We start from the raw sequence: 14,329 nt of genomic DNA, 5'->3' as shown, positions 1-14,329 counted from the left end.
ATTTCTCCTTTTTCCAATTAAATTGTCTAAGATCAAACAATAAATAATTCAAATCGAATTTTTATGACTTCAGCTTCAAGGATTTTACAACACAAATACGACAACCTTATTGTTGAAAATCATTCGTTAGAACAAGAACTATCACGACTTGAAGCAAAAGTTGGTCAATTAAATCTTCAAAGTTTGGACATTTATTTCTCCGTTGATTTATGGAAATTTATTTCATGCGGGAAATTTTTGTTGTTATCGCACTCAACTGTTATAGTTCGCTCTCTTAGAGATGAAATTTTTTATTTATCTGAAACTCCATCGTATGTTGGAGAAGTTATAAAGTTGCTTGGAAATCACAAATGCCTTGCAAAAGTCTGTACCAAATAAATTGTAACTTATGACTAATTCCTCATTAAACATAATTTATGTAGAGCCAACCAGAAGGAAAATTTATTGTTGATATCGAATCAGGTGTCGATGAATCTGAATTAGTTCCAGGTACGCGTGTTGCTCTGAGAAGTGACTCGTTTGTTTTGCACAGAATCCTTCCAAATAAAGTGTATGTCATTTGACGTTTTGATTGAGGTTTCATTCTTATGCTTGTCTAGAGATCCACTTGTTTCACTTATGAAAGTTGAGAAAGTTCCCGATTCCAGTTATGATCAAATTGGAGGACTTGACAAGCAAATTGTCGAAATTAAAGAAGTTATTGAACTGCCCATAAAGCATCCTGAACTGTTTGAAAGTTTGGGGATTGCACAGCCAAAGGGGTATTTTCAATGTTGTTGATCTAATAAGTTCAATGTTTTATCTTATTCAAGTGTTTTGTTGTACGGACCTCCAGGAACTGGTAAAACACTTCTTGCGCGTGCAGTTGCACATCACACAAATTGTACATTCATTCGCGTTTCTGGGTTTGATACCAATTTATCCTTTTTAGAAATTTGTTTCTCTTTAAAATGAATATTTTCCTTTGATTTTTGCAGATCGGAACTTGTACAGAAATATATTGGTGAGGGTGCACGAATGGTTAGAGAGTTGTTTGTGATGGCACGTGAGCATTCACCATCCATCATCTTCATGGATGAGATTGATTCAATCGGAGGAACAAGAGTGGAATCAGAAAAAGGTGGAGATTCTGAGGTACAGCGCACGATGTTGGAGTTGCTTAACCAGCTCGATGGCTTTGAGCCTTCACAGAACATTAAAGTGCTGATGGCTACGAACAGAATCGATATTCTGGACGATGCTCTGCTCAGACCTGGTAGAATTGACAGGAAAATAGAATTCCCCAATCCGAATGCTGTATGCATTGTTGAAGAAAATAACTTTTTGGGAAAACATTTTTTGTTATTGATGTGTCGGAAATGATTTGATAGAAAAAGATGCTTTATTAAAATTTTCGTAATCCAATTGATAATTCTTATTCGTTCTTTTTTTTTTTTATCTGTTACATATCTTTTTTTTCAGGCTGCACGCTTAGATATTTTAAAAATTCACTCAAAAAGAATGAATTTGATGAAAAACGTTAATCTTCCAAAGATCGCAGAAATGATGGTAGGTGCTTCAGGCGCAGAGATGAAAGCTGTCTGTACAGAAGGTTTAACCACATTTTTCTTCCTTTTTTAAAAATCTGTTTGTCAAATATTTTGATTTCTTTAGCTGGAATGTTTGCGCTACGAGAACGTCGTGTTCATGTAACTCAGGATGACTTTGAATTGGCAGCTGTTAGAGTAATGAAGAAAGATGGAGAAAATAACATGTCCATTTCAAAACTCTGGAAATAATAAAAAATAGCTTCTTTTGTAGGTAATTTGTCATAAAATTTACAAAAAAAATTTATTTCTGAGTTAAACATCTTTGTAAAATGGTTCAAACATGATAAACATCCTTTCGATGCTTCAATATTAATTTATGAATGCGGATCATAATTTTGCTTTTGTTGAAGCTTTTCTTCAATTCCATCCAGTTCGTCGTTTATTGAGTTTATTTTTTTTGTAAAAAGTTCGGACTTGTTGGAGAAAAAAATAATTTTTCTGCTCAAAAAATTGAAGCAAACAATTAAGCTATGATAATTTAGCAAATTTTGAACTTTTGCTGTCAAGTCTTGTTGGGCATCAAGCAATAAAGCATGATCATTATCGGCTTTTTCAATAACTTTATGATGTTGAAGTATTGACAAAATCTCTGGATCATCAAGCACTTCTTTCTTTTCTTCAATTCCCATGGATCTACAATATATTTGGTTTATCTCTTCTTCTCTTTCGAGAAGGGATGAAATTGCTTGAATCTTTGCAGAGGGTTCGTCAAGATAATCAGAGAATAGCTTTAATTCTCTATCTTTGTAAAAAAATGTAAAAGATTCAAAAATGATATGCATTAATCAAACAAGATGTCAAACACTCTTTAATAAATTTATGTTCTCCAGAAGAAAGCTTGCCTTTAAATTCCTCATCAAGTTGATGTAATTGTTGAAAAGCCTCTTTGGAAAATGAAGAAGACATTTCTTTTTGACAGCATTCTTCTATTTCATCAATTCTGTCTTGAAGAACATTCATAATGGAATGTTGAGTTCTTTAAAAATGAAAATGAAAAAGATTATATTTAAAAATTATTAAAAATGGGTATAAAGTTATTTCAATTCTGAATATGTCTGAAAAGAGGGCTTCATCACCAGGAAAGAAGGGAAGAAAGAAAAGTGACAAACAAAAGGTTGAAGAGGTTATCGAGGAGCAAGGTCAATTACAATTATATGAACAAATTGCTTTGATGTTAAAATTTATTTATCTTTTTTCATTTATTTCATAGAACCTGTTCCAATCGAACCAACAAGTGGAGTTTTTGTATTTCCAAGTGGAGCAACATATGGCTTGATATTTATATTTTTCAAAATACTCTTATAAAGCAATAATTTAGATGGTCAAGTTATGAATTTTCCTGAGAAAGGACTTATGAGGCATGGAAAAGGAATTTTTGTGGATGGGCCAGTAAGATATGAAGGTGATTGGGTAGAAGATGTGATGGAAGGAGAAGGGGTTTGAAGTCAAAAAATTAATGTGAAAACAATTTTACTGTATTATTTTCAGTTTTTCACTCGTGAAGGAGGATCTTCATATCAGGTTTGCACAATTCAAATGAATGCTTTATTATTGTATGATAAAATTTAGGGATCATTCAAGCACAATACATACAATGGGGAAGGGACATACACATGGCCTGATGGAGCAACTTATACAGGAGGATGGCTCGATGGAAAGCTTGCTTTTTATTTTTTATTTAATTTATAGTTTTGACTTTTTTTGATTTGCTATTCTTTCTTTTTTTAGGATGCACGGAAGGGGGAAGTATATCAGTGAAAAGGGAGTTGAATGGCAAGGAGTGTTTTACAATGGAAGTGGACCTGAACTTGTTAGACCAGTATTGGCTCCTACTCAAAAATCAGAATGAAACTTCGTTAATTGAAATGTTTTTGTGATAGTAACTTTATTTCTTGATATTTTCAACACTTCATTTTTTTTTTTTTTTGTAATATTTAAATTGCAAAATGCATCCCAAGGTGAAATGCACATTAAGTTGTTAAATTAAAAAGCATATAGACAATCTAAATGAAATGTGAGCTTCAAAGGAAAGCAACAATTATTTTCCTAAGATAACTTTAAATTTCAAAGAGAAAATCAAAAGGTACTATAAATTAAACTTTTATTTTTGAAAACATCATTCGTAACGTTGAATATAATCAGTATTCAGCTTTTTTAATTCAGATAATTTTTATCTTTAATGGACAGAAAATATTCGTTCATTCAAAATATTTGTGTTGCTTTTTACAAAATTTTTGGATTTGACGATTAGTCTTTTTAAACTGTATCTCAACGAGAAAAATTGGACAATATTTGTATTATTTTTGTGTCAATTGCGAATTTAAAATATTTCTTTATATGAAGGAAACGATATGTTATGATTTTTTAAGAAGATATTTGGGAATGAAGAAATTTCTAAAAAAAACTTTATCAAAACATTCAGTTTAAGTTTTTGAAAATCACATCTATTGCCCATTTCAAATGAAATAAATTGGACGTTAAATAAATAATAACAATTTTAAAAGCTAATTTTGCGCATAGCTGCGTTAAGTATGTTTCAGGAGAGAAGAAATAATCAAACTCTGACACGACATTTGGATATAATGAACAAAACAAAACGATTTTTCCGAAAAATAATAACAATATAAAGGATTTACCATTGTCACATTTATCCATTTTCGATTTTTCTATGTCTTTCAAAATCATCAAATATTTGGACTTTTTGACTTTTCTCTATTTTTAAATTACAACCCTTGTTCAAACAACCCCCATCAAATAAATGAATTGTTTTCGCCAAAACAACAAATAAACAAAGAAAATCGAAAAGATTGAAATACAATTCTAAAAATTACAATAAAACAAATATAAACGATTTTCATTTGGGCTCAAATGATAACCATTTAATAAACTTCAATAACGAAATAATTGTTAAACTCTTATTGATTAATGCGAGCAGGGCTCTTGCTAATCAGAATAACAACAATTACACAATTATGAGTATTCGAAAAATCTAAAGAAACATCAATTTTAGGTTTTTGCAACATTCACTTTAAATTATTCGAAATTATTTGGCATAGGATGGGGCTTTTTGAGTAAGATTCATATGGCAGGTCTTCACACAGTAAGGGCAAACGTTGCATGCTCTTCTCTTCACTCCGTTTGATCCTTTTCCACATGAATTACAATGCACTTTCCCGCAACTAGTACATACAGCCCAGTTGTTTGCAACATTATAAAATGGACATCTTGCCATGTTTTCTATTTCTTTTAACAATATGATCACAACCTATTTTCAAATAATTTTTTAAAATATTATTATACATTAAAGTACAAAGTACCTTAATTCTAGAGAAAAACCGTTATCTACAACACCTCTTTATTATGGGAGTGAGCTCTGCATTATGGGCTCAGCCGATCACAAAATTCGAAAAATGACAACTTTGTTGGAAGGACCTGCATCGGGACTGAGCGGGATATTCCCGCAAAGCGGACCAACAGGCGGCATGTGAATGGCGCCTCCCATCTCCATTCCAACTACAGATGCCCCAGGAGCCCAATTCCCAGCCTTGTCAGCTATGTCCTCAACAACCTCGACAACCTCAACATCTTCTAGTTCAGTTGGCTCGCCTCACTCCCCAACACAACCTCTATTAGAAGCAGCTAAATTAAACTTTGGAGAAAACTTGCAGAGTACAATATTTGCTTATCGTGTAGATCAAGGAGATCTTCTCCAGACATTACGAGATTACGAATCCTTATCGGTCCCCCCGTTCCTGCCTGCTACGACCCATCCACATTCGCGATCGCAAAGTTGGTTTTCCGATGCTTTAGACGAAGGAGCGTATAATGTGGAATCTTTATTAATGCCCGCTTTAAAAGCGATGTTGATGGCTACGCGAGGGACAACAGAAGAAGCACAACAACACCAGGGAGATACAATGATGCTTACAGTCGCAGCTCTCCAAGCGGCACGCCACATGCGCATCCAAGCCAGGTTCGGTTTCAAGGCCGCCAAAACACTTCAAGCAGAAAAGGATGATCCGTTATTGACCACAGAGCAGCTGGAGAGGATAAAGCCAATATTGCAGGCCAGAACAGAGCGGAGACAGGTTAGCGCTGTTTCACACTTGTCACAAAGAACAAGGAGAATTGGTTCATGGAAAACAAGATCTACAAGCTCGGGAACTGGAAGATCAACACGTTCAGTATCAAGAAGCAATTTTTTTCGGAGAAAGTAGGGGGCCGCACCCAAGCCTTTGCCGAGGAATGGAAGAAGATCGGAGTGACCAATTGGATAAAAGACGGGATAAGACCGATTTGGAAGGGGAGAGCCGCAAGGGACAAGTTGAAACAGGAAAAGATGAAAGGCAGAGGCTTCCTGGGTGGCAGAGAGGAGAGAGAGGCTTGCTCAGAATGGATTCAAGAAGGACTCAGGACAGATATCTTAACACAGCTACAAGAAGGAGAGGTCTCTTGCTTGAACAACATATTTTTCATAAAGAAGAAGACAGGGAACTTCCGTCAAATCCTCGATTGCCATACACTCAATTCCACACTGAAAGATATTCATTTCAAAATGGAAGACCATCGCACTGTGGAGAGACTAATTCAAAAGGGAGATTTCGCAACCTCACTAGATCTATCTCAGGCTTATTTCCTGATCCCAGTTCACAAGCACTTCACCCCATTCCTAGCCTTCAAGTTCGAAGAAAGATACTACGGGATCAAAGGCATGCCCTTCGGATTCAAAGACGCACCGCGAATTTTCACGAAGGTTATGAGAAAAGTTTCGCAAGAAATCCGAAGAAGATGGAAGGTGAGGTGCATTTCCTACTTCGACGATGTCCTATTGCTGGATCCAGATCAAGTCAAGCTGAAGATTGCAACTCAAGAAATTGTCGAGTGGTTTCAACAGTTGGGCTTAATCATCAACAGGGAGAAGAGCGAGTTCTTCCCCAAGAAGAACTTCAACTATCTCGGATGGACGTGGAATACGAGCCGGATGGTTGTCTCAATGGAACAACAGAGACGCAGGGAACTGAGGAAAGAGTGTATCAAATGGATGAAGAGGGTGAGGAAGAACCACTTTGCAAAAACGAGAGACTTCGCTTCATTCATAGGTCAGCTCAGCGCCGCACGGTTCGTGTACAAAGACGCTTCTTTATACATGAACAAAATGTACCATTTATTGAACAAGGAGGTCAAGAAAGATGGTTGGGAAGGAGCGGTTTTCTTGAACAACAACATAAAAAGACAATTGGACTTCTGGATTCAAAGGCTCAAGGAGAATTTCATCAGAGAACTGGTGAACTTCTCGAAGCCCGACGCCATATTAACGACAGATGCTTCCCCTTGGGCTTGCGGAGCAACCTTGGCAGTTGGAAGAGAGAGATTTTACTTTCACAAACAGTTCAGCAACATCACAAGGCTCCAAACATCCAATTTCAAGGAGCTCCTTGCAGTTTTATCGGCTCTCAACGATTTTTCATTACAAATCACTCGCAACCATGTGTGCAAGATCCTTCTCCGGTCCGACAACACCAGTGTAGTATTCAACATCAACAGGTGGGGTGCGGGAACCAACCTCCTGCAGTTATTGAGAAAGATCAAGGCCACATGTCAGTCGATGAAATTGACGATGACAGCAATCCACATTCCAGGGGAGAAAAACACAACCGCAGACGCATTGTCCAGGTTGGAGGCCGCAGGAGATTATATGATAAGGAGTCAATGTCTGAAGGAAGCGGAGAGGGCTCTCGGAGTGACAGCAGAGATAGACGGCTTCGCAAACGAAGGAAACAGGAGGAAGGAGATATGGTATGGTCCAGGAAGTCCGTTCGCTCAAGATCGTCTCACGGCAGATTGGACAAGGAACACAATGCTCATTCACACTCCGATTCCGTTGATACTTCCGAGTCTCAAGAAAGCAAAAGCAGAGAGAGCGAGAGCAATCATCCTTCTTCCGTCAAGGAGGAATCAAATATGGAGCAACTTTCTGGAAGAGATGATGTCACAGTATTACGTTTGGAGGAACTTGAAAGCGGTTTTAATCCCGGGAGCAGGCCTGAGGAGAACGGGCGCAGCACTGCCTCCCGGTGGATACATGGCAGTAACAATCAATTGGTAAGAGAAGTTGGAGAAGAATGGTGGTGGAAAAGCCTCAGGATCTGCGGAGTCCCAGATAGGATCATTTCCGTTACGAAGGAGAGCATAGCAAAGTCCACATGGAATCAATACACCTTTGGCTTTGCACACTTCAGCAGAGAATGGGAAGAGTTGAAACTGGGTCCGTTCCCGAAATATTTCGATGAATGGTCAATGGATTGTGCAAATTGTCTTCTATCCATGAGAGACAAAGGTGGTAAATATTCATGCCTGTGTGCCACAAGGTCAGCGATTTCACTCTTTTCCAAGACGGGATATGGTAAGGACTTGAGTAAAGTTAGTTTAATAAGCACAATATTCAGATCGTTTTCTTTTTCCCAAACACATAGAAAGCCGTACACAAAGATGTGGAGCCCCGGCATTGTGCTGTCATATTACGAGAACTACGGGCTGAACGAGTATCTTTCTTTTTTTGACCTGACGGTGAAGTGCATTTTGCTGGTTATGCTGTTCACTTCATGTCGATTCCATGAGCTTGAGCAGATATCAATGGCTAACTCAATATTCGAAAATGATGCGATTTATCTATCCACAAGACTTAAGACTTCCAGATCCAGGGAATACATTACTGTTCCATGCCTAGAGGATGTTCACAAACGAATATGTCCTGCAAGAGCGATTCACACCCTTTGGGAGAGAGTCAAAGCAACGTATGAAAATAGAGATAAGTTCCTTCTCAATACAACGCACCATACACCGTTAACCGCAAAGGGGATAAGAACACTTGCTTGAATGGGTTTGCGGAAAGCAGGAGTTCCTGAGGAATACAGACCATACACAATAAAGCATGCATCGATATCCAAGCTGGCATCAAGTGGTATCGCGGAGGTTTGCATCGCCAAGCACGCACGCCTATCAACAACTGCTCATACTCCGTCCAGATCATTCTACAAAGCGAACCTGGCAAACCGGATGGCCCGCGCGCTCCTTGCCCCAGAGGAAAATAGTTCACGATGGGAAGAAGACACAATTATTGAGAAAATCTGCTTTTCCAAGCAAATAAAAAGAATTTCCTTTTGAATGAAACAGAAAACAACTACCAGAATGTATGGTCTCCAAATATTTATCTTTCAAACCTCTCGAATATATCAACAATACCATTCACCTTCATAAGCACTGCCTTCAATTCCTCTTCCACAACAAACGATCCTCTTGACGAAGACAAGTCAAACAGTTATATTTCCTTCAAGCGTTGAAGAACCAAAGGATAAGGAGACTGGAGAGAAGAAAGATTTAGAATCAGAGAAGACCGAAAAAGGATCCGAGACTTAGGGGACAATTAAATGCATCAAGACAAACAAAAACAATGATTTGTCTAATAACGAACACTCATTAAATAAAGAGGTATTAAATATAACAGTTTTTCGTTCAGAATATAAATTCTTTGTACTTTAATTCGCGGAGAAAAATCTATCTACAACACCTCTTTTCACTCCCAGAGCATAGCTCCTCCCTCCGCTTCACACTTCGTGTTTTCAAGAAATAAAACCTCACTAAACTGATAAGGTCCAATCATTCCCCGTTTTTTCCCCAACCCAAGACCTTTAAATAATAATTCACAACCTGGAATATTGCAAGAGATATTCAAGGAGAAAGAAAGACGAAGAGATAAATTGAGTCAAAATAACACAGATATTATTTTAAAAATCAACAGACCAAGCCAAAGATAAAGCCACTCCAAAGTAATACCAAGAACGAATACATCTAGCCAATACAAAGAGCCTGTGCTGATAGCCGTGCGCTATTGCCGATACCTAAATCGAGCGCCGTTTACAAAATGCCAAAACTACTTCCCAAGCCGAGCCTTCGACAACTGCCAAACGCTACAACACCTCAGTAAGCCATTAGGCACAGAATATATTTATTGTTATGTTATTTTAACACTTCATCCATTTGAACACATCACTTTTGTGACCGGCTGAGCCCATAATGCAGAGCTCACTCCCATAATAAAGAGGTGTTGTAGATAGATTTTTCTCCGCGAAAATTTAATCGCAACCAAAATTATTTTAAAAGTCAGATTAGTGATGAACAAATCATAGTCATTGAAAAAATAAAGAGATTAAAATTAATTCATTGATAATAAATTCTTTTCTAAAACCATATTTTCTGACAAGTGGAGATCCTGAAACAAATTGATTATGTTCCAAATTTTATTTTGAAACATTCAAAATATGAAACGAAATATAATCCTTTGTGACAATTAAATTTTTTGTGAATTGAGTCGGTCGAATTTGCATAGGAATGTTGACAAACTTCTAATTAATAAGAATAGATTGTTTTTTGATTGGGTACTTTTTTTCAGAAATAAATAATTGAAAATTATTAATTCTTTATATTCAAAAAAATAGTTCAATATTTTTTTCACTATTATTTTGATTGTTCTGATGTCAAATTGAATTGAGGGATAGATCAAAATGTTTTTCCTGGAATAACTCTGTCAGGCTTTGTTTGCACTCTGTTTTTCTGTGAACAAACTGTATGTACTTTGTTAATCTGCAATCTTGATCATAAATCGTCTTTGTCTTTATATTATCTTAAAATTTTTCAAATAAGATATTATTTTTATTTTATCTCTATTGTTATGCATAATTGTAATTATCATCAGTTAAACAGAACAAACGCAATCAAATTAATTTTGAAATTGGTTGCTTTGATTTTATGAATCTTCAAACTTTAAGATAAAAAATCTCGAAAGTTTTTCACGAAAAAAGATCGCACTTTTAAGTTTTGTTTCTGATTTTCTAAGAATTGTTTCGTTATTTCCAGATATATTCTTTATTGTTAATTATTTTTTTAATTATTTCACGGATTTAGTCTAACTTAATTCTTGTTATTATATTTTTTTGCAAACAATAGAAATATTTTTCAAAAAATCAGTGTAGCTTTCAGTTGCTGACTCATTTTTCAAATATCTGATATTCCAGAATAAGTATTATTAATAAACTGGTTTGAAAAGTCAATTGATTGTTAAATTTTCGTTCTTTGTAAACGACAGAAATTTCGATCAAGCTTGTTCAAGAAAAATTTAAACAAGAAGATATTTATGTTGATTTGGGAAAGTGTTAAAAAAATATTGTATTGACTATGTCGTATGTACTTTAAAATTTTTATTTGTTAACTGTTTGTTGAAAAAATGCCTTTGTATGAATATCGGGTTAGAAAATGAATGAGTTTTGGATCAAAAGAGTAGGTCCAAAGCTGTATGAGCTGGTATCGATGGAGATGATGCTGGAAAAGTTTCAAAAGAGAAAGGAGAACAATGAAGAAAGGAAAAAAAATGAATTAATCGCAGAGAATATGTGAGAAAAAAGTTATTCATTCAGAGACATAAAAACATTCGTTGAGTGAGAGCGGATTGACAGAATACGTTCTGGGGAAAGATTCAGATAAGATTCCTGATTGGGCTTTAGAAAAGGAAGAGGAGGAAGAGACAAGGAAACAAACTCCCTCACCTTCTATCTCATCCACTTCAACAACAGACACAGATACAACATTTGTTCTTGGGGAGGATCTGTGTCCAACTTCTTCTTCCATGTCTAACTTAGTTGATTCAATATTTTGTTCTTCGCCTCATAAAAAGATGATTGTGGATCTGAAAGATTCACTGTTCATGCTGCTTCATGGGAGGAATAATACAAAGGAGATGACGATAGGTCCGCTGGAAGAAAGAATGATAACTGCTTCACAAATCATGTTCTGGGTAACCAATGGAGCTCTTCATTCATTTGACGAAATGGAAAATCCACTCCAATCATTGGACAATTTGAGTCCTCACATTGTGTTGTTCTCTGAGCACATGGTCATTTGCATAGCGATGCACTCTGACTCCTCTTCAGATGATTCGGATTCATCATCCATCTCTTCATCAACTGTTGTGACATCTGCAAACGATGACGACGATGATGACTCTCTGCCCTCATCAGCCTTTGAGGATGAGGAAGATTTCAAAAAAGAGTGTCTGAGGTGGAAGGCACCCGAGCTGCTGATCAACAAGAAGATGGGGGCAACAAAGGAATCTGTTGCCTTTTCGATCAAGATGATGCTGTGGGAATGCTTGACGCTGAAAATTCCGTTTGGGGGTGTGTAATACAGGTAGCTGGAGATGCGATACGGAGAAAAACCAAAGAAGATAGTAACTGATGAGCCGTTTCTTGAGATGGTTGCGAGATAACAGAGGGAACTGATATTTCAAAATAACGAATAATGTCAAAAGAGTTATGTCATTTTCGACAGTTATCAAAAAATTGTTTTTTATTTTCTTTCTTTATTATTTTTATTGTTATTTATTATTAATTTGTATCAATAACAGCACACCTTTTCCATCAACATGACATCTCCTGGTGAATTTTCTTCTTTGGTGAGAATAATCGAACAAAAGACATATTTTCCTATCTTTCTTTCGAACTTAGAAATGTTCTTATTATTTTTTTCTCATGCTTTCTGACATTAATTCTTATTCAATTGTTCTCACACATTGAAAATAATAATTGCACATATATATACATCAATAAACAATTGAAACATACTGCGAAGATTAATACACAAAAATAACAAAACTGAATGAACAAAAGTGTTATTTATTGCAAATAAACATTCATTTGATTTGGTAAAATGAAAAAATTCAATATTTCAGAAAATACATGGTTAACAGCAATTATTATCAGCTTTAAAAATCACTCGTCATTCAGAAGAATGAAAAACGTTCGAATTCGAAACGAAAGTTCCACGAACATTGTTGAACGCATCGATTTGGATGAATAGCAACTGAAAGCTAAGAAGATTATTTTATTTAAATAAATAAATATATTTTCAAGCATTCATTCACAGTCTTCAGATGATACAATAAAAAAATTAAGCATGCCTTGTTTTTGCAACTCATTTGTCTTCTTCTTTATTGCTTAATAACAAAATTGATGTTAAATATTAAATGTCAATTTAAAAACAATTAATAGAGAAAAAATTCCAAACGTTGTTCAAAAAACTGCAATATTTTGAAGGCATTATTATCAGGTTTCACACATTCCTCAGAATTCATCACTGAAAAGTTAAAAGATTGCTTTTCCTTTCAAATCATTTAATCTTCAAAAAGATTCCTTTATAAAAGAAGCAATGCATTAAGTGTTTCTGGTGCAAGTGAGTACCTTCTGTCTCCAATAATTCGTCTTAAGCGAGAGAAAATTCTCTCGCAAGATGCTTCGCTGCAGGGAAACATTGTTAAAGAATAGCAAATGTTGGCAAAAATTATAGGAGTGATTCCTTGTTTGCTGATTTCAGAATAGAAAACTTGAGAATTTTGATGTTCCACGTGCAGAAAGTTGTCCAGGAAAATTGAAGAAAAGAAAGCGTTGAGGCTATCAATATGGCAAGAAGCCTTCAGACATGAAATTTTAGAAAGATAATCATTGAATGCTGACTTTAATCTGAGAAACCAATCCATACTGATTGTTTGTTGGATTTTGAATAGAGATTTCTTGATTTGTTCTTCTGACATTGTTCTATCAATGACTGGAAATTCATTTGCACCAAGTTCCTCTACGTCTTTGTCATCTTCTGAAGTGCTTTCAACATTATCTGAGCATTTGTCTTCCTTTTTTTCAGCTGAATTTGATTGCATGTCATGATCTTCAAGTTGTGTATGTTTTTTTTTTTTTTTTGTATCGAAAAATGATGACTCTTACTCACTTCCTACACAAAAAGGAGAAAGAACCTAGAATTCATCATCAGCTGCATTATTTTCTGCTTGAATAATGCCTGCTTCGTCGAAATCAATTTCATAGAGGTTTTCATCTTCATTTGAAATTGCTTCTTATTCAATAAGTGAATTTTCTGTCAAAGGAGTTAATAAATGCAGCAAACTGTTGTTTGGTGTATAGATTGGTAAAGTCGATGATATGGAGTGCAAATCTTTTGGAAGCGGCTGAAGTTGAACTTGTGTTTCGGTAATTGCTTCTGCTGTTTTATCTTTTTCTGGGCTTATAAGTTGGAGAGCAGAATAAAAAGTCTCAACCGATAACGGAGAAGAGAATATTGGGTGAGGAAAATTAATTGGAAAATTTATTTTTTCATTCTTCGAAAAAAATGAAAGAGCATATTGTTTGCCTGTAAAAAATCCATTTTCGCTGTTCTTATCTTCCATTACATGAGAAAGTGTTCGTAACTTTTTCTGTTGATTCTTTGTAAACACAGTATTTGGAATTTCTTTAGAAGGACAAAGAAAGACAGAGTAACTTGGTATAATATCTTTTGTGGATTGAATAGAAGTGTCGCAACGCATCCTTTGAATTTGAGTTTGATCTGAATCCTTTGAAAATGCAGATGAACATTTGAATAGCCTGTATTTTTCTTTTAATATCATAAGTTCTGTTGAATAAGACTTCGAAAACAAACCGTTTCTATAGTCAAGTGTACCAATTGGAGTTAAGGAATGAGCCAAAGCGATTTGATCTCCTCGTTCTTTCCCTAAAAATGAATTGAACAGTTGGATTACAAAAAAGCAAACTCCATATTGCCAATCGGGGGAAGAAAATTCCTCAAGATCTTGCTACCACATGTATTGCGCAATTGATTTCAGGATAAAAGGAAACACATCTCCA

At 35.6% G+C, this 14,329-nt stretch overlaps 6 protein-coding genes across 6 annotated transcripts; 5 read left to right on the top strand and 1 right to left on the bottom strand.

The window, feature by feature from the left end:
- The first annotated feature begins 45 nt into the window (after window positions 1-45).
- MONOS_1299 (putative 26S protease regulatory subunit 8) lies at window positions 46-2,075 on the top strand. The gene is made up of 8 exons (XM_067865658.1): window positions 46-181; window positions 266-363; window positions 423-550; window positions 600-761; window positions 813-905; window positions 978-1,296; window positions 1,462-1,591; window positions 1,654-2,075. Exons 1-8 carry the CDS (start codon window positions 64-66, stop codon window positions 1,776-1,778), a joined length of 1,173 nt encoding a protein of 390 aa, XP_067719468.1. The 5' UTR covers window positions 46-63; the 3' UTR covers window positions 1,779-2,075.
- On the bottom strand, window positions 1,904-2,549 carry MONOS_18309 (uncharacterized protein; the record flags this gene model as incomplete). Its single annotated transcript, XM_067871317.1, has 3 exons — window positions 1,904-2,002; window positions 2,051-2,331; window positions 2,393-2,549. 3 exons carry the CDS (start codon window positions 2,547-2,549, stop codon window positions 1,904-1,906), a joined length of 537 nt encoding a protein of 178 aa, XP_067719467.1.
- An 81-nt stretch (window positions 2,550-2,630) lies between these two features.
- Window positions 2,631-3,537, top strand: MONOS_1300 (putative 1-phosphatidylinositol-4-phosphate 5-kinase). Its single transcript, XM_067865671.1, has 6 exons — window positions 2,631-2,728; window positions 2,800-2,859; window positions 2,908-3,026; window positions 3,078-3,110; window positions 3,159-3,247; window positions 3,318-3,537. The coding sequence occupies exons 1-6, from the start codon at window positions 2,641-2,643 to the stop codon at window positions 3,436-3,438; spliced, it is 510 nt and encodes a 169-aa protein (XP_067719466.1). The 5' UTR covers window positions 2,631-2,640; the 3' UTR covers window positions 3,439-3,537.
- A 1,540-nt stretch (window positions 3,538-5,077) lies between these two features.
- On the top strand, window positions 5,078-5,806 carry MONOS_1301 (uncharacterized protein; the record flags this gene model as incomplete). Its single annotated transcript, XM_067865684.1, has 1 exon — window positions 5,078-5,806. The coding sequence occupies one exon, from the start codon at window positions 5,078-5,080 to the stop codon at window positions 5,804-5,806; it is 729 nt and encodes a 242-aa protein (XP_067719465.1).
- A 28-nt stretch (window positions 5,807-5,834) lies between these two features.
- MONOS_1302 (uncharacterized protein) lies at window positions 5,835-8,465 on the top strand (the record flags this gene model as incomplete). The annotated part of the gene is made up of 1 exon (XM_067865694.1): window positions 5,835-8,465. One exon carries the CDS (start codon window positions 5,835-5,837, stop codon window positions 8,463-8,465), a length of 2,631 nt encoding a protein of 876 aa, XP_067719464.1.
- A 2,851-nt stretch (window positions 8,466-11,316) lies between these two features.
- Window positions 11,317-11,823, top strand: MONOS_1303 (uncharacterized protein; the record flags this gene model as incomplete). Its single annotated transcript, XM_067865705.1, has 1 exon — window positions 11,317-11,823. One exon carries the CDS (start codon window positions 11,317-11,319, stop codon window positions 11,821-11,823), a length of 507 nt encoding a protein of 168 aa, XP_067719463.1.
- Between the last annotated feature and the right edge of the window lie 2,506 nt (window positions 11,824-14,329).

This window comes from Monocercomonoides exilis, assembly GCF_001643675.1.
Source record: "Monocercomonoides exilis strain PA203 chromosome Unknown scaffold62-463630, whole genome shotgun sequence".
Taxonomy (NCBI): Eukaryota; Preaxostyla; order Oxymonadida; family Polymastigidae; genus Monocercomonoides; species Monocercomonoides exilis.
The sequence above is the reverse complement of the archived record's forward strand: the minus strand, read 5'-3'. Positions and strand labels throughout refer to the sequence as shown.

Excerpts from the sequence above, each read along its gene's own strand:
- MONOS_1300 (XM_067865671.1), top strand. The coding sequence starts at position 2,641 with ATGTCTGAAAAGAGGGCTTCATCACCAGGAAAGAAGGGAAGAAAGAAA. Across the intron at positions 2,860-2,907 it reads TCCAAGTGGAGCAACATATG|ATGGTCAAGTTATGAATTTT; the intron begins GCTTGATATTTA and ends GCAATAATTTAG. Across the intron at positions 3,248-3,317 it reads GGAGGATGGCTCGATGGAAA|GATGCACGGAAGGGGGAAGT; the intron begins GCTTGCTTTTTA and ends TTCTTTTTTTAG.
- MONOS_1299 (XM_067865658.1), top strand. The coding sequence starts at position 64 with ATGACTTCAGCTTCAAGGATTTTACAACACAAATACGACAACCTTATT. Across the intron at positions 182-265 it reads TGGTCAATTAAATCTTCAAA|TTCGCTCTCTTAGAGATGAA; the intron begins GTTTGGACATTT and ends CAACTGTTATAG. Across the intron at positions 906-977 it reads ACATTCATTCGCGTTTCTGG|ATCGGAACTTGTACAGAAAT; the intron begins GTTTGATACCAA and ends TGATTTTTGCAG.